Source organism: Chelonoidis abingdonii, chromosome 2, assembly GCF_003597395.2.
Source record: "Chelonoidis abingdonii isolate Lonesome George chromosome 2, CheloAbing_2.0, whole genome shotgun sequence".
In the NCBI taxonomy this organism is placed as follows: Eukaryota; Metazoa; Chordata; order Testudines; family Testudinidae; genus Chelonoidis; species Chelonoidis abingdonii.
The window spans coordinates 265654409-265678770 of record NC_133770.1 but is presented as its reverse complement, the minus strand read 5'-3'; the positions used below and the strand labels follow the sequence as shown (position 1 = coordinate 265678770).

Genomic DNA, 24362 nt, shown 5'->3' with positions numbered 1-24362 from the left:
CAGGGAGGAAAAAGGAGAGGCGGTTGTAAAAGGGAGGGAAAGGATCCTGGGAAAAAACTGGTATGCTGTCCTCGGGCGTGCCTTCAAAAGTTTGGTTTGGGTCCCGCGGGTGGTTTGGAGGGACCCTGATTCTGACCCCCTTGGGGTCTAGACTGCCATCCGCGATTGCCTTGGCCACGCCTTCTGCCGAAGTCCTGTTGTGGCCTAGGCGGGGGGTAAGGGCGGTGAGGCTGGGGGCAGAAGGATCTGCGCTGAGTCAGCGGTGTATGCATCCCAAACGAGCGCATGATCACCCTATTGTCCTTTAGGCTTTGCAGCCTAGGATCAGTCTTTTCAGAAAATAGGCCTTGGCCATCGAAGGGCAAGTCCTGTACGGTGTGTTGTAATTCAGGTGGAAGGCCTGACACCTGAAGCCATGATATTCGCCTCATGGAGATTCCTGAAGCCGGAGTCCTGGCTGCGGAGTCAGCTGCGTCCAGCGAGGCCTGGAGAGAAGTTCTCGCCACCTTCTTCCCTTTCTCCAAAAGGGCAGCAAACTCTTGGCGGGAGTCTTGGGGAACTAACTCCGTGAATTTTCCAACCACCACCCAGGTGTTATAGATGTACCGGCTAAGCGGGGCTTGCTGGTTTGCCACCCTGAGTTGGAGGCCTCCAGCAGAGTATACTTTGCGGCCCAATAAGTCCATGCGCCTAGCCTCCTTTGATTTTGGAGCAGGAGCTTGCTGGCCATGGCGCTTCCTTTCGTTGACTGATTGCACGACAAGGGAGCAGGGAGGAGGGTGCACGTACAGGTACTCGTACCCCTTAGAGGGAACCATGTACTTCCGCTCAACTCCCCTGGCCGTGGGCGGAATAGAGGCTGGAGACTGCCAGATGGTATCGGCATTTGCCTGGATCGTACGAATGAATGGCAAGGCCACTCTTGTGGGGGTGTCAGCTGACAAAATATCCACCACAGGGTCCTCTATCTCTGGGACCTCCTCCACCTGAAGATTCATGTTCAGGGCCACGCATCTCAGGAGGTCCTGATGTGCTCTCAGGTCAATTGGAGGAGGGCCCGAGGAGGATGTCCCCGCCACCGCTTCATCTGGAGAGGAGGAAGAGGAAAGGCCAGGGACAAGAGGGTCCTGTGTGGGCTCCTGTTCTTGGGTGACGTCAGGCTCAGGTGGGATCTGAGAGTCTGTTGACTGAATGGGAGCTTCCTCCGTACCCGCAGGAGGGGGGCGGCTGACAGCCGCCTCTGGCACTTGGTGTTCCGATGGTACGGAGCGTGATGGCACTGGAGGTGCACCTTGGGCTTCGTGATATGCCCAAGGTGTCCAGAATGACCACTGATGAGGTCCTTGTTCTTGGGCCTGGGTCTCCTGGAAGACTCGGCTGGGCACATCTAAGTCACGGTCCTGTACACAGGAAGCACTGTCCGTGTGAGATGACACAGATGTGTGTCGAGACGGCCACGGAGGAGCTGAAAAGCCCTGAGAAGGGTCTCCATCTCTGAACGATCTCTCTTTGTGCGGCACCGGAGAGCGTACCAGGCGCCATACCAGTACTGGGAACAAGACCGGGACCTGCGACCGAAGCGGTGCTGGGAGGTCGACCAGGATCTCGATGCTCGACATCTGGAGTGGCTGAGAGAGGCGCGGTGCCGGGAACAGTGCCAGGAGCTGGATCGGTGCTGAGAGTACCGGGCCAGCAAACAGGATGCTGAACGGTGCCGCAAGTGCGACCGATATCGAGATGGAGAGTGGTGCCGGGACTGTGAGTGGCGTCGGGACAGGGATCGGCGATGGGACTGAGAACGCCGGTGGGGCCGCAATCGTTATCAGTGCCTCTTGGCGGTGCCGACAGAGGATGGTCTCGGCAGGGCAGGCTTGCCAATCGATTGTATAACCCGCACCGGCAGTGCTGGGGGTTGAGGCAGCGCAGACTCCATCAGTGCGATCAGCTCCCTCGCCGTGGAAAAGGTCTCCGGCATGGAAAGAATAGTGAGCTCAACCACAGCATATGCCGGGGAGCTTTCAGGCACAGGACTCGACGGCCCTTGAGGGACCGGAATCGACGGCGCTGAAGCTGGCGGTGCCGTGGCAGGTGTCGGTGCTGGGCAGTTCGACTTAGGCGGGTGCTCCGACTGTGGTGCAGGCGGCATGAAAACAGCAGGAGTCTTATGTTTCTTAACCTGCGGGGAGAGGGAACGGTGCCGAGCAGACATCTGTGCCGGCGACGGTCAGTGCCGAGGGGCCTCAGCGATACTGGTGTGATCCGGCGCCGAAGAAGCACTTCTCCCTGATGCGGACTGTCTGGCGCTCCGTGCTGAGGGCGGAGGAGTAAGAGCTGCCTCCATCAGGAGCTGTTTGAGACGAAAGTCCTGCTCCTTCTTCGTCCTCGGCTTAAAGGCCTTACAGATCCGTCACTTATCCGAAAGGTGGGATTCCCCGAGGCACTTAAGACAGGAGTCGTGGGGATCTCCCGTTGGCATCGGCTTGTGGCAGGCCAAGCACGGTTTGAAGCCCGGTGAACCGGGCATGGGCCCCGGTACCGGGTGCAGGGAAAGGGCTAATCCTCGAACCCCTCTCAACTATAAACACTAACTATATTATAGAACGAATAAAACTAACTACAACTATAGAAATTATAACTATATACACAAGAATTAGTAAGAGAACTACAAGTAGCTAGGGAAGTGGAGATCAGCTAAGCCACGGTCCACTGTTCCAACGACTGACACTGGTGGTAAGAAGGAACTGAAGGGCCGTTGGGTCGGCAGGGGTATATATCCGGTGCCATGGTGGCGTCACTCTACAGAGCGACCCAGCCAATCCACCGAGTGTTGCTAGGGTAAAAATCTTCCGATGAACATGCACACAGTGCGCACACACCTAATTGGAATCGATATGAGCAACACTCGAAGAAGAATATCTGGTTTCACTTCCTGCACCAATAGCTCTAGTTCCTCCATTTTGTTACCTAGGCTCCTCGCATCTTAGTTAATGTGCAAACATCTTAATGTACAAACATCTTAATTTTCGCTGTTTGGCTTCTCTCACATTCTTTATCTGATTAGGCACAAACATTCTCCCATCAATACCACCTATTAGACTGGTATCTACACTACTCTTCCTCCTTATGTCCATTCTCCTACCCACGGCTGTATCCTTTCTTACTTCATTTTCTTCCCTCTCAATGTTAAAATCCGGCATGGAGACTACCTGGTCATCTCCCAACCATCTCCCCCCAATTCCTAGTTTAAAGATCTCTTAATCAGTTGTGCCAGCCTCCATCTTAGAAATCTATTTCCCTCCCTACTCAGGTGAAGTCCATCTCGAGAGAACAGTCCTCTGTCCATGAATGCTTCCCAGTGGCCATACATCCCAAATATATAGCACCACTGCCTGAGCCATCTGTTGATCATCATAATCTTGTCACACCTTTGTTGCCCTTCTCTAGGAACAGGCAGAATCCCACTGAAGATCTCTGGAGCCTCAACTTCCTTATGCATCTTCCCCAGCCTGGCATAATCTCCCCTGATATGTTCCGGTGAGAATTTAGCCGTATCATTTGTTCCCACATGAAGGACAATCAGTGGATTCTTTCCTGCTCCCGTTAGGATCCTCTTCAGCCACAGGTCCACATCCCGTCTCTTAGCACCCAGCAGACAGCACACCCTTCTGTTTAATTCTTGAGAAAATGCACAATCAACTGTTCATGATTAATCTGACAGACACAGAAAGATAGCATATTAAATAGTGTAATATTTGTTTAAAGATGATCATTCTTGAAATTCAAGTTAGTGGTAGAAGTGACCTGCCAGGCAGTCTCGTTTTGTTTTTGTAGCTTCCAGAATGAAACTTCACCAGCTCAAAAATGTTGACCCTCTTAATGACAGTGGTAAGTCTACAAAAGGTGCACACCAACAACTGCATGTATTTGGGTGAACAGATCATTCCACCAGATCCTGAACCGTGTTAGAATCAAGAGATCACAACAATCGCCAGTTCTTATTTTAAATAAAAGAAGCTGGACATAATGCATAGCAAAATACCAAGGGATGTAAGCAAATAGAATCCAACTCCCTCTACCCCCGACTATCTCACAAACATCCCTCCAAACTCAGAATGTGGTGGGTTAGTGAGAATCCTGTGTGAAGAAAGGATTCAGAGGAAGGAGATTAAATAAAAATAAAAAACAGAATATATTTGGGTAAAAACATCCCTTCCTGACTCCTACAGGTATTTTACTGAAACTTTGAAGTACACCATCTCTGCAGGAGTCTTATTCTTTCATAGTAAACAGTTTGAATAATGTCCCAAAGTAACAACAAACACTGCAATGGACACTGTACAAAAATAAAAACATTTTTGTATTACACTTATAACAGTACACACACAAACACACACACACACATTTGTATCTATATACAAGTTAAATATGCATTTTATATATGTAATACAAATATATTTTTCCTCTCTTGAAAAGAGAGGTAGAAAAACAAAACACAGACCCTAAAGGTCCTGCCTCACTGAGTTGGCACTTTGTGCTATTGAAAATTATATCAATTGGGCACCAACTTATCAATGCATGAAAGCTGTGTGTCAGCACTTAATTTTTCAGCTGCACATAGCTATGCACCTGTTGACACCGCCTTTTTCACTGTGCAGAGTACCAGTCAATATATATTTTACTGTGTAGCCCAACCTCATTCAATGTGCAATTTACACATCTACAGTCACTACTCAGTTATCGAATATACATGAAGAGTGGAGCCTCATGTTAGCAGATCGTTGTTAAAAGTGCTCTGCATATTTGCAAAGTGTAATTTACAAAGCTTCATAACTTTAACAAATCAAATCCACTGACATCGAACACTCTAAGGCACTTCTAGGTGAGTGAGTGCTCTCTGTCAAATTACCTTCCGCCATTCAGGCTGTGAAAGGGTTTAAATACAAATTTTAGAAACTTAACACAGCACTGTTGGGGGAGGATGTTTTATCCCAATCATTTTATCCCATCAATAGTAAAAAAAAATAAAAAAATTAAATTCAATTAAATAAAAATTGCATGGCCTGGTTTTTCCTCTCACACCAATGTTAGTCAGGAGTAACTCTATTTAAATGAAGAAGTTTATGACAGTGTAAGTGATATCAAAATTATGTCCAACAAATCCAAGTCACCTGATCATTGCCAGTACCATAGGCTGTAAAATGTCTCAAGCAATCATGCGAGAGGCCCAGAAAAATTGATTGTTTAACAGAGGTAGTCTCATAATAAGATGCAGAAAATTTATACTCAGTTGGCCAACTTCTCTTTTTCACAAAGTTTGCACTTGGCAAAGCAGAGGGGGAGGCTGTCAGGGAACCACTTACAGCATTCTGATTTTTTAGAGGGTATTTGGCTAAAGCACAGTTTACAGCAGACCTGGAACTGCTCTAACCTGAGGCAGCAGGCAATTGTCCCCAAAGGACTTTCCACTACCTGAGATCAGTCAGAATATAACACACTCCAGCCACTCCTCTTCCCCACCCCCAGCTAAGACCTAATACTGAAGCCTGTGAGAAGGATGGTATAAGAGCCATCTCTATATCTAGTGGAGACTCCCACAATGAAATCTCCAGTCAGGAGGATGTGGCCAGCCTCGGCGCACTTTGGCTCACCCAGTCAGTACAAAGAATTTAACTCACTATGGCTGTGGATGCTTTGAGATGCCTCTTAACACAGGAAGTTACCTAAAAATTGTTGCTTCTTTTACATTTTCCCAAATGTCTCTGAAAATTAAAACCTTGCTCTGGCCCTGTTATGCTCTAAAAATCATGGTGAGGAAGTTATATGGTCGACTAGATGATCACAGTAGTCCCTTCTGGCCTTGGAATCTGTGACTCTGCCTTTAAAAATATTATTATTGTTACTAAGTATTTGTATTGTGGTCATGCCCAAGAGGCCACAATTAGAATAGGAGTCTCTTTGTACATGGTATTGTAGGCACACATAGGAAGACAATCCACTCCCTGAAGAGCTTACAATCTATATTTAGACAACGAGGGAGCATAACAATGACTAGAAGAATGAAGGCAACAGTAATAAAATTACACAGTTACAAAGACTAATAATATTTATAACTTAACGATTTTAAGTCATGTTATTATGTACTCGGAGTGTCTCAGTTAAATACAAGATCAAACATATAATTTAGCATAAGTAGTTAGCACATATTCTAAGGGACCAGTTGAGGTGACATGGCCCTTTAACACTCCTGTAGTCACAGGACAAAAAGGGGGGGGGGGTCGTGGGTTACCAATTGTTGTAAAAAGCCATAAATCCAGTTTCTTTATTAAGACCATGATTTTTAGTGTCTAGCGAAGTTATGAATTTAAGCTCCTAGGCTCCTCTTTTGAAGATGTTGTGAAGGTTTCCTTTGAGAATGAGGACTGAGAGGTCAAATATAGAGGGCTGGTTTTGTGAAAAGTGTTCATCCACTAGTGATATGGTACTTTTGCCTTATATCATTTTCCTGTGACAACTAGGGGTGTGTGGTCAGAACAGGTTTTGCTTCAATATAAAAATAAACCCCTCTCCAACTGCATGCCTTTAGTTGTCACCTACCACCCTCCCTGGAACCCCTATGGGGTATCATCAACAACTATAACCTGTACTCAATGGGGACCCCACCCTAAAAGAAATCTTTTCTGATCCCCCTCTTCTGGTCTTCAAACAACCCCCCAGCCTCTCCAAGCTCATCATCAGAAGCAAGCTGCCCACAGACCCAAGACACACCAACTCAGAGCATAGATTCATAGACTCTAGGACTGGAAGGGATCTCGAGAGGTCACAGAGTCCAGTCCCCTGCCCTCATGGCAGGACCAAATACTGTCTAGACCATCCCTGATAGACATTTATCTAACCTACTCTTAAATATCTCCAGAGATGGAGATTCCACAACCTCCCTAGGCAATTTATTCCAGTGTTTAACTACCCTGACAGTTAGGAACTTTTTCCTAATGTCCAACCTAAATCTCCCTTGCTGCAGTTTAAGCCCATTGCTTCTTGTTCTATCATTAGAGGCTAAGGTGAACAAGTTTTCTCCCTCCTCCTGATGACACCCTTTTAGATACCTGAAAACTGCTATCATGTCCCCTCTCAGTCTTCTCTTTTCCAAACTAAATAAACCCAATTCTTTCAGCCTTCCTTCATAGGTCATGTTCTCAAGACCTTTAATCATTCTTGTTGCTCTTCTCTGGACCCTCTCCAATTTCTCCACATCTTTCTTGAAATGCGGTGCCCAGAACTGGACACAATACTCCAGTTGAGGCCTAACCAGCGCAGAGTAGAGCGGAAGAATGACTTCTCGTGTCTTGTTTACAACACACCTGTTAATGCATCCCAGAATCACGTTTGCTTTTTTTGCAACAGTATCACACTGTTGACTCATATTTAGCTTGTGGTCCACTATGACCCCTAGATCTCTTTCTGCCATACTCCTTCCTAGACAGTCTCTTCCCATTCTGTATGTGTGAAACTGATTGTTCCTTCCTAAGTGGAGCACTTTGCATTTGTCTTTATTGAACTTCATCCGGTTTACCTCAGACCATTTCTCCAATTTGTCCAGATCATTTTGAATTTTGACCCTGTCCTCCAAAGCAGTTGCAATCCCTCCCAGTTTGGTATCGTCCGCAAACTTAATAAGCGTACTTTCTATGCCAACATCTAAGTCGTTGATGAAGATATTGAACAGAGCCGGTCCCAAAACAGACCCCTGCGGAACCCCACTTGTTATACCTTTCCAGCAGGATTGGGAGCCATTAATAACTACTCTCTGAGTACGGTTATCCAGCCAGTTATGCACCCACCTTATAGTAGCCCCATCTAAATTGTATTTGCCTAGTTTATCGATAAGGATATCATGCGAGACCGTATCAAATGCCTTACTAAAGTCTAGGTATACCACATCCACCGCTTCTCCCTTATCCACAAGACTCGTTATCCTATCAAAGAAAGCTATCAGATTGGTTTGACACGATTTGTTCTTTACAAATCCATGCTGGCTATTCCCTATCACCTTACCACCTTCCAAGTGTTTGCAGATGATTTCCTTAATTACTTGCTCCATTATCTTCCCTGGCACAGAAGTTAAACTAACTGGTCTGTAGTTTCCTGGGTTGTTTTTATTTCCCTTTTTATAGATGGGCACTATATTTGCCCTTTTCCAGTCTTCTGGAATCTCTCCCGTCTCCCATGACTTTCCAAAGATAATAGCTAGAGGCTCAGATACCTCCTCTATTAACTCCTTGAGTATTCTAGGATGCATTTCATCAAGCCCTGGTGACTTGCAGGCATCTAACTTTTCTAAGTGATTTTTAACTTGCTCTTTTTTTATTTTATCTTCTAAACCTACCCCCTTCCCATAAGCATTCACTATGTTAGACATTCCTTCAGACTTCTCAGTGAAGACCGAAACAAAGAAGTCATTAAGCATCTCTGCCATTTCCAAGTTTCCTGTTACCGTCTCTCCCTCCTCACTGAGCAGTGGGCCTACCCTGTCCTTGGTCTTCCTCTTGCTTCTAATGTATTGATAAAAAGTCTTCTTGTTTCCCTTTATTCCCATAGCTAGTTTGAGCTCATTTTGTGCCTTTGCCTTTCTAATCTTGCCCCTGCATTCCTGTGTTATTTGCCTATATTCATCCTTTGTAATCTGACCTAGTTTCCATTTTTTATATGACTCCTTTTTATTTTGTAGGTCATGCAAGATCTCGTGGTTAAGCCAAGGTGGTCTTTTGCCACATTTTCTATCTTTCCTACCCATCGGAATAGCTTGCTTTTGGGCCCTTAATAGTGTCCCCTTGAAAAACTGCCAACTCTCCTCAGTTGTTTTTCCCCTCAGTCTTGATTCCCATGGGACCTTACCTATCAGCTCTCTGAGCTTACCAAAATCCGCCTTCCTGAAATCCATTGTCTCTATTTTGCTGTACTTCCTTCTACCCTTCCTTAGAATTGCAAACTCTATGATTTCATGATCACTTTCACCCAAGCTGCCTTCTACTTTCAAATTCTCAACGAGTTCCTCCCTATTTGTTAAAATCAAGTCTAGAACAGCTTCCCCCCTAGTAGCTTTTTCAACCTTCTGAAATAAAAAGTTGTCTGCAATGCAGTCCAGGAACTTATTGGATAGTCTGTGCCCCGCGGTGTTATTTTCCCAACATATATCTGGATAGTTGAAGTCCCCCATCACCACCAAATCTTGGGCTTTGGATGATTTTGTTAGTTGTTTAAAAAAAGCCTCATCCACCTCTTCCACCTGGTTAGGTGGCCTGTAGTAGACTCCTAGCACGACATCACCCTTGTTTTTTACCCCTTTTATCCTAACCCAGAGACTCTCAACACTTCCGTCTCCTATGTCCATCTCCACCTCAGTCCAAGTGTGTACATTTTTAATATATAAGGAAACACCTCCTCCCTTTTTCCCCTGTCTATCCTTCCTGAGCAAACTATACCCATCCACACCAACATTCCAATCATGTGCATTATCCCACCAAGTTTCAGTGATGCCAACAATGTCATAGTTGTATTTATTTATTAGCACTTCCAGTTCTTCCTGCTTATTACCCATACTTCTTGCATTTGTATATAGGCATCTAAGATACTGGTTTGATCTTGCCTCCTGGTTTTGCCCTGACCCTCGTTTCTCTCTGTCATTATAGCCCACGCTCTGAGCAGCATCAGACCCTGCCAGAACAACAAATGCAAAACCTGATGACATATCTCCACTGCTTCAGTGATCAATACCCCCCACAACACACCTTTCAAGAGGCATGTATAGAACCCATTGATATCACATGTGTTGTACCTCATCCAGTAGACTAAATGTCCCATAGCAACTATGTGGGTGAAACCAGACAATCACTATGCTATCGAATGAACGTACACAGGAAAATGATTAAAGACAAAAACACCATATCACTCAATACCTATGGGTGAACACTTTTCACAAAATGACCACACTGTATCTGACCTCTCAATCCTCATCCTCAAAGGAAATCTGCCCAACACCTTCAAAAGAGGAGCCTGGAGATTAAATTCATAACTTTGCTAGACACTAAAAATCATGGTCTTAATAAAGACACTGGATTTATGGCTTATTAAAACAATTTGTAACCCACTAACCCCCTGTTTTGTCCTCTGACTACCATCATATTAAAGCACCACATCACCCTTAATGGTCCCTTAGAATGTGTGTTAAGTACTTATGCTGAACTATATGTTTGATCTTGTATTTAGCTGTGACACTCTGAGTACGTTTCCCAGGCCTGAGGATACAGCTGTGCCACTGAAGCATGTCTGGTGAAGATACTCTATGCTGCAGGGAGAGAGCTCTCTCATCAGCATAAGAAAACCACCTCTGAGAGAGGTGGTAGGTATGTCAGCGGGAGAAGCTTTCCTGCCAACATAGCAGTGTGCATGTGAGTGCTTATGTCGGTGTAACTTATGTTGCTCAGGGGGGTGGCTTTTTCACACCTGAGTGACATAAGTTATACCAAAAATAGGCTGTAGTGTAAACAAAGCATAAGAGAAGGGCAATTGTGGCTGTTTTGCACTTCAGCAACTTCCTTTTCTGATGTTTGCTGCCGCTACATGACCTGCACTGATGTGTATAGCAGCAAAAGCTGGCATAAACCTGGATGAATTTGGAATTATGGAAAGAAATCAAACAGGTCCATCAATTATCTTATTTTAGACACAGGAAATAAAAACAACCCAGTCTTAGAATGAATTGTCACATGGCTGTGTTCCAATCATTTGTCATCTACTCCATGGCTGTAAGTACAGCTTCCCTCTTCTTCTATCTTAAATGATCAATCTGATGGACTTTGAGGATACAGGTAAAAAAAGAGTCAGCTATTAGAGTTCATCAAAAAATTTTAATCAGAATTTTTTTCTGATAAAAAACTTCCTTTTTTGCACAACTGAAATTTTCAGTCGGGAAATTTCAGTTCTTCTGTACAATTTTGATTTTCCCAACGGCCTGGCAGGCTCTTGTCAATTTCACTTTCTGCCAGTAAAATTAATTTCTTTCAACAGAGTAATTGACAAAATGTGCACATAGCACCCCCACATTTAGGAGCATTTTTTCTGGGGTGCCAATTGGTGACACTTTCCCAACACAGAGAGACGTTTGAGTGTACAGCAATAAAGAGAATCCAATTTTGCTTTTGATAACTACATAAAATTATCACAGTATTGATGGTATTTCCTATATCAAAATATTGTTCTAACCTTATTTAGTTATTGTCAAGGTATTTTTCCCCCAGTTTGAACTTTAGCGTCCAAAAGTGGGGACCTGCATGGACACTTCTAAGCTTAATTCCTAGCTTAGATCTGATAAACGCTGCCAGCAGCCAAAATATAGTGTTTGGCACACTTTCTGTTCCCCCAAAACCTTCCCTGGGGAACCCAAGACCCAAACCTCTTGGGTCTTAAAACCAGGAGAAATAAATCATCCGCCCTCCTTTCCCCCTCCAGACTTTCCCCTCCCTGGGCTACCCTGAGAGGCTCCACTGATCCAAACACCTTGGATCATAAAACAGAGAGGAATTACCTTTCCCCTCACTCCTTTCCCCCCACAAATCCCTGGTGAGTTCAGACCCAATCCCCTTGGGTCTTAAACAAGGGGAAAAAATAAATCAGGTTCTTAAAAAAGAAAGCTTTTAATTAAAGAAAAAAAAGTAAAAATTATCTCTGTAAAATTAGGATGGAAAATGTTTACAGGGTAGTCAGATTTATATAGCCTAGAGGGACTCCCTTCCCCCCAGCCTGATATTCCAAGTTACAGCAAACAGAGGTAAAACTCCTTCCAGCAAAATACACATTTGCAAGTTAAGAAAACAAACGTAAGACTAATCCGCCTTTTCTAGCTAGTACTTATTATTTTGAACATGAGAGACTGTTTCAGAAAGATTGGAGAAACCTGGGTTGCACGTCTGGTCCCTCTTAGCCCAAGAGCGAACAACGAACAAAACAAACAGCACAAACAAAGACTTCCCTACACCAAGATTTGAAAGTATCTTGTCCCGCATTGGTCCTCTGGTCAGGTGTCAGCCAGGTTTACTGAGCTTCTTAACCCTTTACAGGTAAGAGAGACATTAACCCTTAACCATCTGTTTATGACAGTTATCAAAACTAATAATTGTATGTCAGATCTTTCAGGATAAAAGGCTCTACAAAAACTTTAAAAATATATTTTTAACTAACTTTCATTATGTTCAACATAGCCTGAGAGATGTATACACCATCAGCTACTTTTAGCCATCAGTGAGCAGAAGATTTCTGTGTACTCTGATTTATAACTTGCATTACTGACATACATATTAAACCTTACGTATTTATATTAAACCTTATTTACTTATACCTGCTCCTGTATTTTTTACTTCATACATCTGATGAAATGGGTTCTAGCCCATGAAAGCTTATGCACAAATAAATTTGTTAGTCTCTAAGATGCCAAAAGGACTCCTCACTTTTTTAATTTTTGTGGGGGGGCTTTTTTGCTTATTTTCCCTGTTTTTCAGCCTAATAATATGATAAAGAAAGCAATTTCCTGTAAAATACATATCAATTTCTCTTACCTTGCATACTATGTGCATGTTGTGCCAATTACTCTACTTAAAGTAATCATACATGTTCCCATAAAGACTCACATAAAAAAAGAAGAGTTCAGAACAGTGCCCTGAATATCTGAATCTGTCTGACTCTGAGATAGACTTCTATGCTGAATGTGATTTACATTGTTATGCCATTACTCCCTATTTTATGTCAAGTCATCATTTTGGAAATTTTATTTAAAATTTTTAGTAAACTCTCTACTAAACTAAAATACTTTGGTAATTACTTGAGTTCTGCTGTACTGCTTTTAATTAAGTATTTTTTAATTCAACCTGGTAGTCCACTTGATTTCTCATAATACAAATCATTATTATAGCTCTGAATATTATTTCTTAGCACACTAATCTTTTTAAAATGAAACATACTTTCTCAAACGCAAAAAAAAATGTGATATCTTTTCTCTGTACATACTTTGCAGTTTATGGTGCTTTGTACGAGAAAAAAACAGTTTACAAACATCGTTTAATTAGCCCCCTCAAATGACAATATGGAGGTAGGTAAACATTATAATACCTATGTGGTAAACGTCTGTCTCAAATCTGGACTTAGAGTTCAACATCTGAGTGTTTACCTGAACCTCCCCCAAGCTCACTACCAGCTTGGATTTTACTTCGCTGCCACCAGATAAGATTTAGGCTCTTATCAGCCTGGGTTCCCCAAATTCCTTGGGGGGACCCCCCTCTCTGGCCTCCCCAACTTTCCCTGGGAGGACCCCCAAGACCCAGACCCCTGGGTCTCCCTATCTCATCCCCCAGCTTCCCCCCTTCCTGGTGAGCCTGGGCGATGCTATACTTAACTCCTTGAATGCAAAACCAGAGAGCTATTTATCCTCCCGAGCTAGGCATTCAAAGCTAGTCCAGCTAACACACCAGGAGTTCACCCCTCCCTGGTCTCGTAGCAGTAACTAGAGAAAAACCTCACAACACAAGAGACAGAGTTGATTCTTTCTCTCTTTCCCAGGAGCCTGTTTCTGCCCTGGGAACAATAGGAAAGTCAAAACAGAATGTAATGCTTCCCTCTCCCTCTCTGTCTTCCCGCGAGGGAGACGATACTTGGTACAGAAATTCTATCCCTTTGCCTCACTAGGAAAAGAAACTCCCACAAGTTTTAAAAAGAACTTTATATAAAAGAAAGAAAATACAAAACAATAATACTGCATTAAGAGATCAATACAGGCTTGCTTATAGAAAATATGAATAAACAGTCTGATTTAAAGATAGCCCCCTTTAAAACCAGTCCAGCACAGTACAACACACATGTAAATACAAATCAAAGCTCATCACAGCCGACTACTTTGTTTCCTTTGTACTCACAGATGTTTAGGAGAAGATTTGAAGAAGATGGAGTTAGAAGAAAAGCTTGTTTACTCACAGCGCGAGAAAACAAAAAGACAGAGAACAAAAGCCAAAAACCTCCAGAGGTTCCCACCCTTACTTTTGAAAATCCTGTTTCCTGATTGTCCTCTGTCAGGTGTTTGGTTCCTTTGTAAACCCTTTACAGTAAAAGATAACCCTTACCTTACCTATCTACTTATGACACGCCCCCCAAATCACAGACAGTGTAAAATTTCACTGGAGGTGATTTCTACCTAGAACTTTAAACTAAACAGAGTAATACAACACATGCACCTTTACATTACTAGTAAGCATGTAAACTACAAGACTTCTACATCTTAAGGAAAAGTTTAACCAGTGTATTCCGGGAAACTCTCTCGGGAGAGTGCATCAGCTACTTTGTTAGAAGCTCCTGAAATGTGTTGAATTTCAAAATCAAAATCTTGGAGAGCTAGACTCCAACGAAGAAGTTTCTTGTTGTTCCCTTTGGCTGTATGAAGCCACTTTAGCGCAGCATGGTCAGTTTGTAGCTGGAACCGCCGTCCCCAAACGTATGGGCGTAGCTTTTCCAGGGCGTACACAATGGCATAGCATTCCTTTTCACTGACTGACCAGTGGCTTTCCCTCTCAGATAGTTTCTTGCTGAGAAACACGACAGGATGGAAGTTCTGATCCGGTCCTTCCTGCATAAGAACTGCTCCTATACCACGCTCAGATGCATCGTGGTTACTAGGAATGGTTTGTCAAAGTCTGGGGCCCTTAGCACAGGGTCAGACGTGAGCGTCGCCTTAAGTTGGGTAAAGGCTTCCTGACACTCATCAGTCCATTTAACTGTAGTTGGCTGGGGCTTCTTGGTCAGGTCGGTCAGTGGTGCAGCGATTTGGCTGTAGTGTGGTACAAATCGCCTGTAGTACCCGGCCAAGCCTAAGAAGGATTGGACCTGTTTCTTTGACTTTGGGACAGGCCACTTTTGGATAGCCTCCACCTTGGCCTGTAGGGGGTTTATGGTTCCTCGACCCACCTGGTGTCCCAGGTAAGTCACTCTGTTTTGGCCTATTTGACACTTTTTGCCTTAACAGTTAGTCCTGCCTGCCTGATACGGTCAAAGACCTTTTCCAGGTGTTCTAGGTGTTCGGGCCAGGAGTCTGAAAAAATGGCCACATCATCGAGGTAGGCAACTGCATATTCTCCCAGTCCTGCTAGTAGACCATCTACCAGCCTCTGGAAGGTGGCGGGTGCATTTTCGCAGCCCGAAAGGAAGTACATTAAATTCATACACCCCCGCATGGGTGACGAATGCTGACCTTTCCTTGGCAGGTTCATCTAGCGGTACTTGCCAGTACCCCTTGGTTAAGTCTATTGTAGAGATGAACTGGGCACGTCCCAACTTTTCCAATAGCTCATCGGTGCGTGGCATTGGATAGTTGTCTGGACGAGTTACCGCATTTAGCTTACGGTAGTCCACGCAAAAGCGTATTTCCCCATCTGGTTTGGGTACCAGAACCACTGGAGATGCCCATGCACTGGTAGATGAGCGGATTATACCCATCTGTAGCATGTTCTGGATCTCCCGCTCTATAGCAGCTTGTGCGTGAGGGGACACCCGGTAGGGTGGTGTTCTAATTGGGTGAGCATTACCTGTGTCAATGGAGTGGTATGCCCGTTTCAGTCCGTCCTGGAGTGGCTGAGAACAATGGTGCGAAGCTGGTGCACAGCTCCTGGATTTGTTGCCGCTGCAGACGTTCCAGGGTGGTTGAGAGGTTCACCTCTTCCACGCCCCCGTCCTTTTTCCCGTCATAGTAGACGCCATCAGGCCACTCAGCGTCCTCTGCTCCCTGGACTGTAAACTGACAAACCTGTAAGTCTCTGGAATAAAAGGGCTTGAGAGAATTAACATGGTACACTTTGGGTTTAGTGAGGAATTGGGAAATGCTATGAGGTAGTTAACAGCTCCCAGGCGCTCTTGGACCGTGAATGGCCCCTCCCATGATGCTTCCATCTTATGGGCCTGTTGCGCCTTCAAGACCATAACCTGGTCTCCTCTCTTGAAGGAACGGTCTCTGGTATGTTTATCGTACCAGGCCTTTTGCTCTTCCTGAGTATCCTTTAGGTTTTCTCTAGCAAGGGCTAAAGAATGTCGGAGGGTGTTTTGTAGGTTGCTGACAAAGTCCAGAATGTTAGTTCCTGGAGAGGGTGTAAACCCCTCCCATTGTTGCTTCACCAACTGTAATGGCCCCTTAACCTCATGGCCATACACAAGTTCAAAGGTGAAACCCTAAACTGGGATGTGTACAGCCCTGTAAGCAAAGAGCAACTGCTGCAACACTAGGTCCCAGTCGTTGGAGTATTCATTTACGAATTTACGGATCATGGCCCCCAAAGTTCCATTAAACCTTTCACCAGGCCATTGGTTTGATGGTGGTACGGGTGGCAACCAAGTGATTCACCCCATGATTTCCCACAGGTCTTTCATGGTGCCTGCCAGGAAATTAGATCCTGAATCGGTAAGGATATCGGAGGGCCAACCTACCCTGGCGAAAATGTCTGTTAGGGCCTGGCACACCGCTTTAGCCCTGGTGTTGCCTAGAGCCACTGCTTCTGGCCATCGGGTAGCAAAGTCCACGAAAGTCAGTACGTACTGCTTTCCCCTGGGTGTCTTTCTCGGAAAAGGACCCAGAATATCCACAGCTACTCGCTGAAATGGGACCTCAATTATGGGGAGTGGCTGGAGAGGGGCCTTGACCAGATCTTGAGGCTTTCCCACTCTTTGGCACACCTCACAAGACTGGACATACTGGGCAACTTCCTTGCCCATCCCCTCCCAGTAGAAGGACTTCCCCAACCTGTCTTTGGTTCTGTTCACCCCAGCATGACCACTGGGATGATCATGGGCTAAGCTTAAGAGCTTCCCCTGTACTTAGTTGGAACCACAACAACCGTTTGTGCGGCTGCCATTCTTCCTGGCGTCCACCAGAAAGAATTTCCTTGTATAAAAGTCCTTGGTCTATAACAAACCGGGATCGGTCAGAAGAGCTGAGAGGCGGTGGGTTGCTCCGTGCCGCCCCAAGCTTTCTGAAGGCTGTCATCTGCTTCCTGCTCAGTCTGGAACTGTTCCCTTGAAGCTGGGGACACAGTTCTTCCTCAGACTGGGGACTTGGGCTTGGTCCTCTGGAAGTGATGTAGATGATGGGGTTGTTTCTGTAGCTGGTGTACCGCTGTCCGCTGGTGCACCCTGGTGGTATTTCAGGCTCTGGCTGAGCCTCTTCGGTATGGTTGTCTGTTGCTTCTGCCAGTTCAGGCTCGTTGGTCCCTTCTGGCGTTGGGGTTGAAGGTGTGGTTGCACTTGCTTGTGCTGGTGCTGGTTGCTGTTCCAGTTCCGGGTCTGGGACTGGAGGTGCTGTGGCTGGTTCAGCCGTTGACATGGGATCCGGGTCCACTACCTCAGTCTGGGTCTCTGGTAACACAGACAGGTTCTCTGTGGACGGCTCAGGAACAGGAATGGGTCTGGAAGCTTGCCTGGTTTGGCTGCGTGTAACCATTCCCACTCTCTTGGACTGCTTCACTTGGTTGGCCAAGTCTTCCCCCAGTAGCATGGGGATGGAATAATTGTCATAGACTGCAAAAGTCCACATTCCTGACCAGCCTTTGTACTGGACAGGCAGTTCAGCTGTAGGCAAGTCCACAGCTTGTGACATGAAGGGGTAAATGGTCACTTTGGCCCTGGTTGATGAGTTGGGGATCGCGAGGATTGGTGGATAGCTAGCACTTGTGCCCCCGCTGTTCTCCACGCGGTAACCTTTTTTCCGCCCACTCTCAATTTCCCTTCGCTCCAAGGGGATTTGAGAGGTATTGGCCTGGGATCTTTGGTTTGCTGGAGGTGCAATGACTTGCACTCGGGTGGGTTATTCGGGCAGTTGGCCTTTGGGCAGTTGGCTTTGATATGTCCCGTTTCATTACACTTAAAGCATCTTCCAGATAACGGGTCACTGGGTTGAAGTAAGTTACTGAAGACTGTGAGGTGGAAGGATAGGTGTCTGTGGCATTCCTTGGTGTAGGTGGGGTTTTGGGTTGCCCTCGGTTGTAGGGTTTATTGTCAGGTGCCCTCGGTTGTAGGGTTATTTGTTGGTGTGGCCCTGGGGTTTTCACTCCCCTTTACAGTAGCTTTCTTGCTCTCTGCCACTGCCATCCCATTTGGCTCCAATCTCCCCCGTCCTGTGAGAGTTTTGGGTTGTCCATCTAGGATGTAGCGTGTAATGTCCTCAGGAACACCATCCAAGAACTGCTCCATTTGCATGAGGTGGCGCAGTTGTTCAAAGGTTTGAGCCTGGGATCCTGCTATCCAGGCGTCACATGCTTCCCCACGTAGTAGGCGTGTTTAGGAAATGAACCCCTCTGGTTTCCACTTTGGTTTCTGAACCGCTGACGGGCGTGATCCGGGGTTATCCCATTCTGGATCTGGCAATGGCTTGAAACAGTTGAAAATTGTCCATTTGGTCCCTTGGCATTTCAGCCGCCACTTCTGCCAAGGGTCCACTGAGAATGTGACCTCAGCTCTAGCATGTACTGGTCGTCAGGGATCTTGTACCCAATACATGCCCTTTCAAAAGTTCTAAGAAGGTCTCGGGCCATCACCTGCTTTGTAGTTGGGAAATTTCCGTGCGGTGGAACAACAACTGCGCCGGAGGGGTAGGATTTGCTGGGGTCTGATGCTTAGCCCGTTCTAATTCCAAGCCTGCTTGAGCCTCTCTCTGTTGTTCCATCTCTCTTTTGAAAGGCTGCCTTTTGGCTGCTTGTTCTCTGTTGTAAGCTTCCTGTTGGGCTGCTTATTCTCTGTTGTAAGCTTCCTGTTGGGCTGCTTGTTCTCTTTGTAAGCAGCATCCTTTTCTTCTCTTATCTCCATCTCTTGGACTTTTCTCATGTCACGTTTGTGCTCGGCTGCTTTATTTGTTCCTCTGCCTCTACTCTCGCGAGTTCCTGCTTTAGGGCATGTTTTGGTAAACCATGATTCCTGGTTCCTTGTGTTGTGGTGCCTCTGGTGTTTGTTGTCTGAATGCTGGTTCTGTCTCTGAGATCTGCCTAGCAACTGATTTGACTTGCTCTGGCTCTGTTTGATAGGCAATGAACCAAACAAAGTACTGTATTGACCTGTGTGCGTTGCTGGCTGGAATACTTAAGTCCCAATTGTTTAACAAAGACCTGTAATGGTTCTCTTAATGACTGCTCTAAAATGCAAGCTGCTAAAAGCAGGCAGAAAAAAACTTCTCTCTGGCTACTTTTAAAACAACCCCTTTTCCCTGCTAATCCCTAGCAGAAAAAAAGAATTAATGTAGGCTTGTGGCTTCTGGATTCGTACTTCCAATACCGCTGCCTCCATGTGGTAAACGTCTGCTCAAATCTGGACTTAGAGTTTCAACATCTGAGTGTTTACCTGAACCTCCCCCAAGCTCATACCAGCTTGGATTTACTTCGCTGCCACCAGATAAGATTTAGGCTCTTATCAGCCTGGGTTCCCCAAATTCCTTGGGGGACCCCCCTCTCTGGCCTCCCCAACTTTCCCTGAGGGACCCCAAGACCAGACCCCTGGGTCTCCCTATCTCATCCCCAGCTTCCCCCCTTCCTGGTGAGCCTGGGCGATGCTATACTTAACTCCTTGGAATGCAAAACCAAGAGAGCTATTTACCTCCCCCGAGGCTAGGCATTCAAAGCTAGTCCCAGCTAACACACCGGAGATTCACCCCTCCCTGGTCTCGTAGCAGTAACTAGAGAAAAAACCTCAACACACAAGAGAACAGAGTTGATTCTTTCTCTCTTTCCCAGGAGCCTGTTTCTGCCTGGGAACAATAGGAAAGTCAAAACAGAATGTAATGCGTCCCTCCCCTCTTCTGTCTTCCTGTGAGAGAGACAGATACTGGTACAAGAATTTCTATCCCTTTGCCTCACTAGGAAAGAAACTCCCACAAGTTTTAAAAAGAACTTTATATAAAAAGAAAGAAAATACAAAACAATATACTGCATAGAGATCAATACAGGCTCTTGCTTATAGAAAAATATGAATAAACAGTCTGATTTAAAAGATAGCCCCTTTAAACCAGTCCAGCACAGTACAACACACATGTAATACAAATCAAAGCTCATCACAGCCGACTACTTTGTTTCCTTTGTACTCACAGATGTTTAGGAGAAGATTTGAAAGAAGATGGAGTTAGAAGAAAGCTGTTTACTCACAGCCGAGGAAAACACAAAGACAGAGAACAAAAGCCAAAAATCTCCAGAGGTTCCACCCTTACTTTGAAAATTCCTGTTTCCTGATTGGTCCTCTGGTCAGGTGTTTGGTTCCCTTTGTAAACCCTTTACAGTAAAAGAAAATTAACCCTTACCTTACCTATCTACTTATGACAACCTATTACTAAACTGAGGTAAAATAAAGCTGAGTGTCCAAGTGAGCCTGGAACAGGCAAAGCCAGGAACAATTCCTTGCTCTAACCTCTAACTGTAAATTGTCAACACGATTGTCACTAAACAAATTCCTTTCCTTCCATATATGGGCACTGATCTTGTAATTGGATCCACGTACACAGATCCTGCAGCAGAACTGTGGTATATGTTAAATTAAAAGTAATATTCACTGGTCCCCAGGTGGACCAGAGTTTTAATGAAGATTCTTTGTCAAAGGGACAATAGCCTAAATAGACCCTAAAACAGTTTCCTCCTTGAAGGAAAAATTGTTTGAGCAATAATCATAAAGCATTACTAGTGATTCTAAACAACAGACACCGAACTTGTGGACAGGCACAGGTATGTCCTAGGGAGCCATTTTTTCAGCGGATATATTTCCAATAACTAAAGTAACTAACTGTGGACAAATTACAATAATAATCTTCAGAGAACTTCTATACCAAATTACATCACACTTCACATTAAGCAACATCAATATGAAAATTCAGTGATACTTATTTTAAACAAATTCCATACCTTATTTGAGCGTAAAGACACTCTTCCTCCGCAACGAGCACAGAATTTAGTTTGGCAATATGAACAGTTATGACCACAGCCATCAGCAAATTTTGTTTTGTGGCAGATACCACAGGTGGGGGCATCGCTCTTCTGCTCCTGCTGCTGCTGTGATTCTTCACCCATCTTCTTCACCTGCTCCTTATACATTTCAAATTGTTGATGCAATTTCCTGCAGAAGAAAACAGATCAATGAAAAGTTGTTTTATACAGGTATATTCATAAATGTGTTCATCAATTTTCAAAACAAATTTAAATAAGAAGTACCACAGTAAAGAGAAGGCTGAAAAAAATGAATTGATTGTATGCATAATGCACTTACTTCATATGTTACATGAAGTTCTACCTTTTATCATCCATTTGAACAGGACTAAACATAAGGGGCTTAGGTTTAGTCTCAGCTGTGATCATGTGCAGAGCACATACACAGTAAGTCCAGGTACTGTAAAGGGGACTTCACTGATTAGTTAACGCTCCTCTAGTGTGTGACCAACTATTGGCAGACATAACAGCAGTGGAACATCCTGACAGTGAAATCAGAAAGACAGGGCTAGCTGTTAACAAACCAGTAATTACTATGTAAAAGAAAGTCTGGTTTGATTCTTCGAGGTGCCCTTTTCCCTATTTTCACCATTCATAACTTAATATGCCTATATTATTTACCTTGCTTTTCCCACTACTGCTGTACAGATGAATTATTCTCAAATGTTTTAATGAACACATGCCTTGCAAACATAGCATCCAAGTATTGTGCAGCTCCATACATAACATTTCTTACCAGTGAGGAGTTATTATCTCAGTGTTGCCAACTCTCAATACTTTATTTTGAGTTTTGTGATGGTTGTTGTTTCTGAAAGCCTCAGCTCCTGGAGTCAAATGATTACAGGAGATTCTCAGCTTTAATGTTTAAAAAACATTAAGTCTCTAGCCCTTAGAGTTCCTGAAGAAAGCTGAAAACCTGACCTGTGTATACCTATGGGCTCAGAAATTAGATGGAAAATAAAAATAATCACACATTTTCTTATTATTAAATCTCATCATTTTAAGGGGCCTGACTCATGATTTTTGAAAGTGAGCAAAATTGTCACTTATTTCCCCTTCAGGTGCCCTGGAACAGTGGGAAGGGCACAGAGAGAGATGTGAGACTATCCCTTATACCTTTCAGAAACGGAGATTGGAAATAGACAGGGGTGACTGGGGAATATGGAGACGTTACTAGAAGCTAGAGAGAGTCAGGTTGCTGTCCCCACTCTGCTCCTCACCCCCCTGCATTTGTGTCAGGCTGTTTCCTTCAGTGTGCCTTCACTTCCTGGGGATCATCAGAAGCTGCACTGAGAGTATAGGAAAGACTACAGGAGAGTGCGCTGCTCTCAGTGCTGGTACCCAGCACCACAGCCATCTCCAACAGATACTAGCAGTAACTGCAGGAAGATTCTTATTCATTCTCTAAACCTGGTTGGGAGGAGCAAATATGAGACAATAGCTTATATCATCCCCTCCTTTGGAAAACCTGCAGTAGTGGAAAAGTTATTACGAAAATGTTATGGAGTCAATGACATGGAATTCCCAGAACACCCTCTTTGGGATCATGCTTCTGAGAAGGTAAAAGGGAGCATATTACTATAAAAAGTATATATATATCACAACATACACTGAGAAATCCCACAGAAATCCCATGGCTCTCTAGGCATGAGTAAGATGACCTGCTCCACTTCACTACTTTCTGCTCCCTGGCAATACGTTTCCTCAAGAACTCTCTGATGTAGGCATAGGAAGCACATAGCAGGAGATAATGCTTAGGCCATCATCAACTCCCACTGGAATTTCCAGCGAAAACATGGCAGATTTGCTAGCATCCGAAGCAAAAGCCACAAACATTTGAAATGTGAGATGCCTCCATCATATCGTAGGCTCGGCAAGGCTAACCAGACTAAGAAACGATGATATCTGTTAAAGACTGAATGAGCAATGTGTGACGACAATCTTTAAAAAGGTGCCAACTATAATAGTTTGGCCATGTTGCTAGTATGACCCCATACTGACTACCTAAAAATGGTTCTCTATGGAAGAGTCCACAGCAAGAGAGGCTGTGGATGTTCAAAGAGGTATAACACAGTGGTATAACACAGTATATAAAATCATCTAGGAAATCCTCCAACAGGCTCAAATGGCAGATCAATGGCTGGAATTTGCTCATTTCTTCAGCCTTTCGCAACCCCGATGTGGGAAAAAGGAGATGACGATGATGATTGATACACAATCTTGCTGAGTCAGCAAGTAAATCAATACCCTACCAAAAACTGTTAAAAATGAATATTTTAATTTTTTTTAAATGGGATTTAAAAGACACAGATAGTGGAAGCACCCCCAAGGAGGTGCCAGCTTATTCAGGTCTGCTCCCCTCCTGTAACTCACAACACTGCAATCACATTGTTATACATTTATGTACATTTTATATATGGGCAGTGTAAGGGGAGGGGCAATTGTGTGAGTGTCATACCCAATGCATAAATACTGGATAGTTTTACTACATAATACTATAGTATATATAATACATTATACACAGTCTCATACATATGGCCATTATGAAACAAGATTTTGATTTGATTGGCTAGTGACTTTATGACTAGGTATCTGACATACCTGCTGAGGCTGCATATTGTAGACTGGAACTTGCATATTCTCAATTGATATCCAACAGCTACAAGGGATTCTAGTTAAGAGGTCAGATGCTTATTAAAAGAAGAAATAATAATTCTCTGGAATTCTACAAGAGTAGCTCTCTACTGCTTCTTAGCCTTCCCAGCTATATAACACTCATCTTCATGACAAAGGAAAACCATATTTACCAGACGCCCATCCATCCCCCAAAAGAACCCCCAGCAGCTTTTCCACCCACTCAGCAACACTATCACCTGATAGCAGAATAAGCTGTCCCACTCCAGGCACCCAAAAGCCTCCCATTACTGATTCCCATGACCTATATCCCACAGACTTGTGGAATATGGTGTTTCACAGGATGATTTTTATATAAAAAAAAATTCCCCTCTCACCCCTATGGGTGGTATGTGTCATCCTCAACCTCGGGTCCTCTACCAGAGGCCTGGGAGTTTGAGGGTTCTGCGCAGTATCTCAGCTGTTCCTAGCACTGCACTCTTCTGGACAGAGAGGTCTGATGGTGTTCCTGGGATCTGCTGGAGCCACTCACTCAGCTTGGGAGTCACAGCCCCGAGCGCTCCTACCACCACTGGAACCACTTTGGCCTTCACTTTCCACATCCTCTCTAGTTCCTCTTTCAGGCCCTGGTACTTCTCCAGCTTCTCATATTCCTTCTTCCTGATGTTGCTGTCACTTGGCACTGCTATATCTATC

The 24362-nt window shown here is 44.6% G+C and overlaps 1 protein-coding gene across 3 annotated transcripts in view; it reads right to left on the bottom strand.

Moving 5' to 3' along the window:
* RIMS2 (regulating synaptic membrane exocytosis 2) overlaps positions 1 to 24362 on the bottom strand; it is an 848125-nt gene that overhangs the window by 601490 nt on the left and 222273 nt on the right. For all 3 annotated transcript variants that reach the window (XM_075063174.1, XM_075063172.1, XM_075063173.1), the window contains exon 2: positions 20952 to 21162. In XM_075063174.1, the coding sequence (XP_074919275.1) occupies positions 20952 to 21162 (211 nt within the window). The remainder of the gene's footprint in view (positions 1 to 20951; positions 21163 to 24362) is intronic.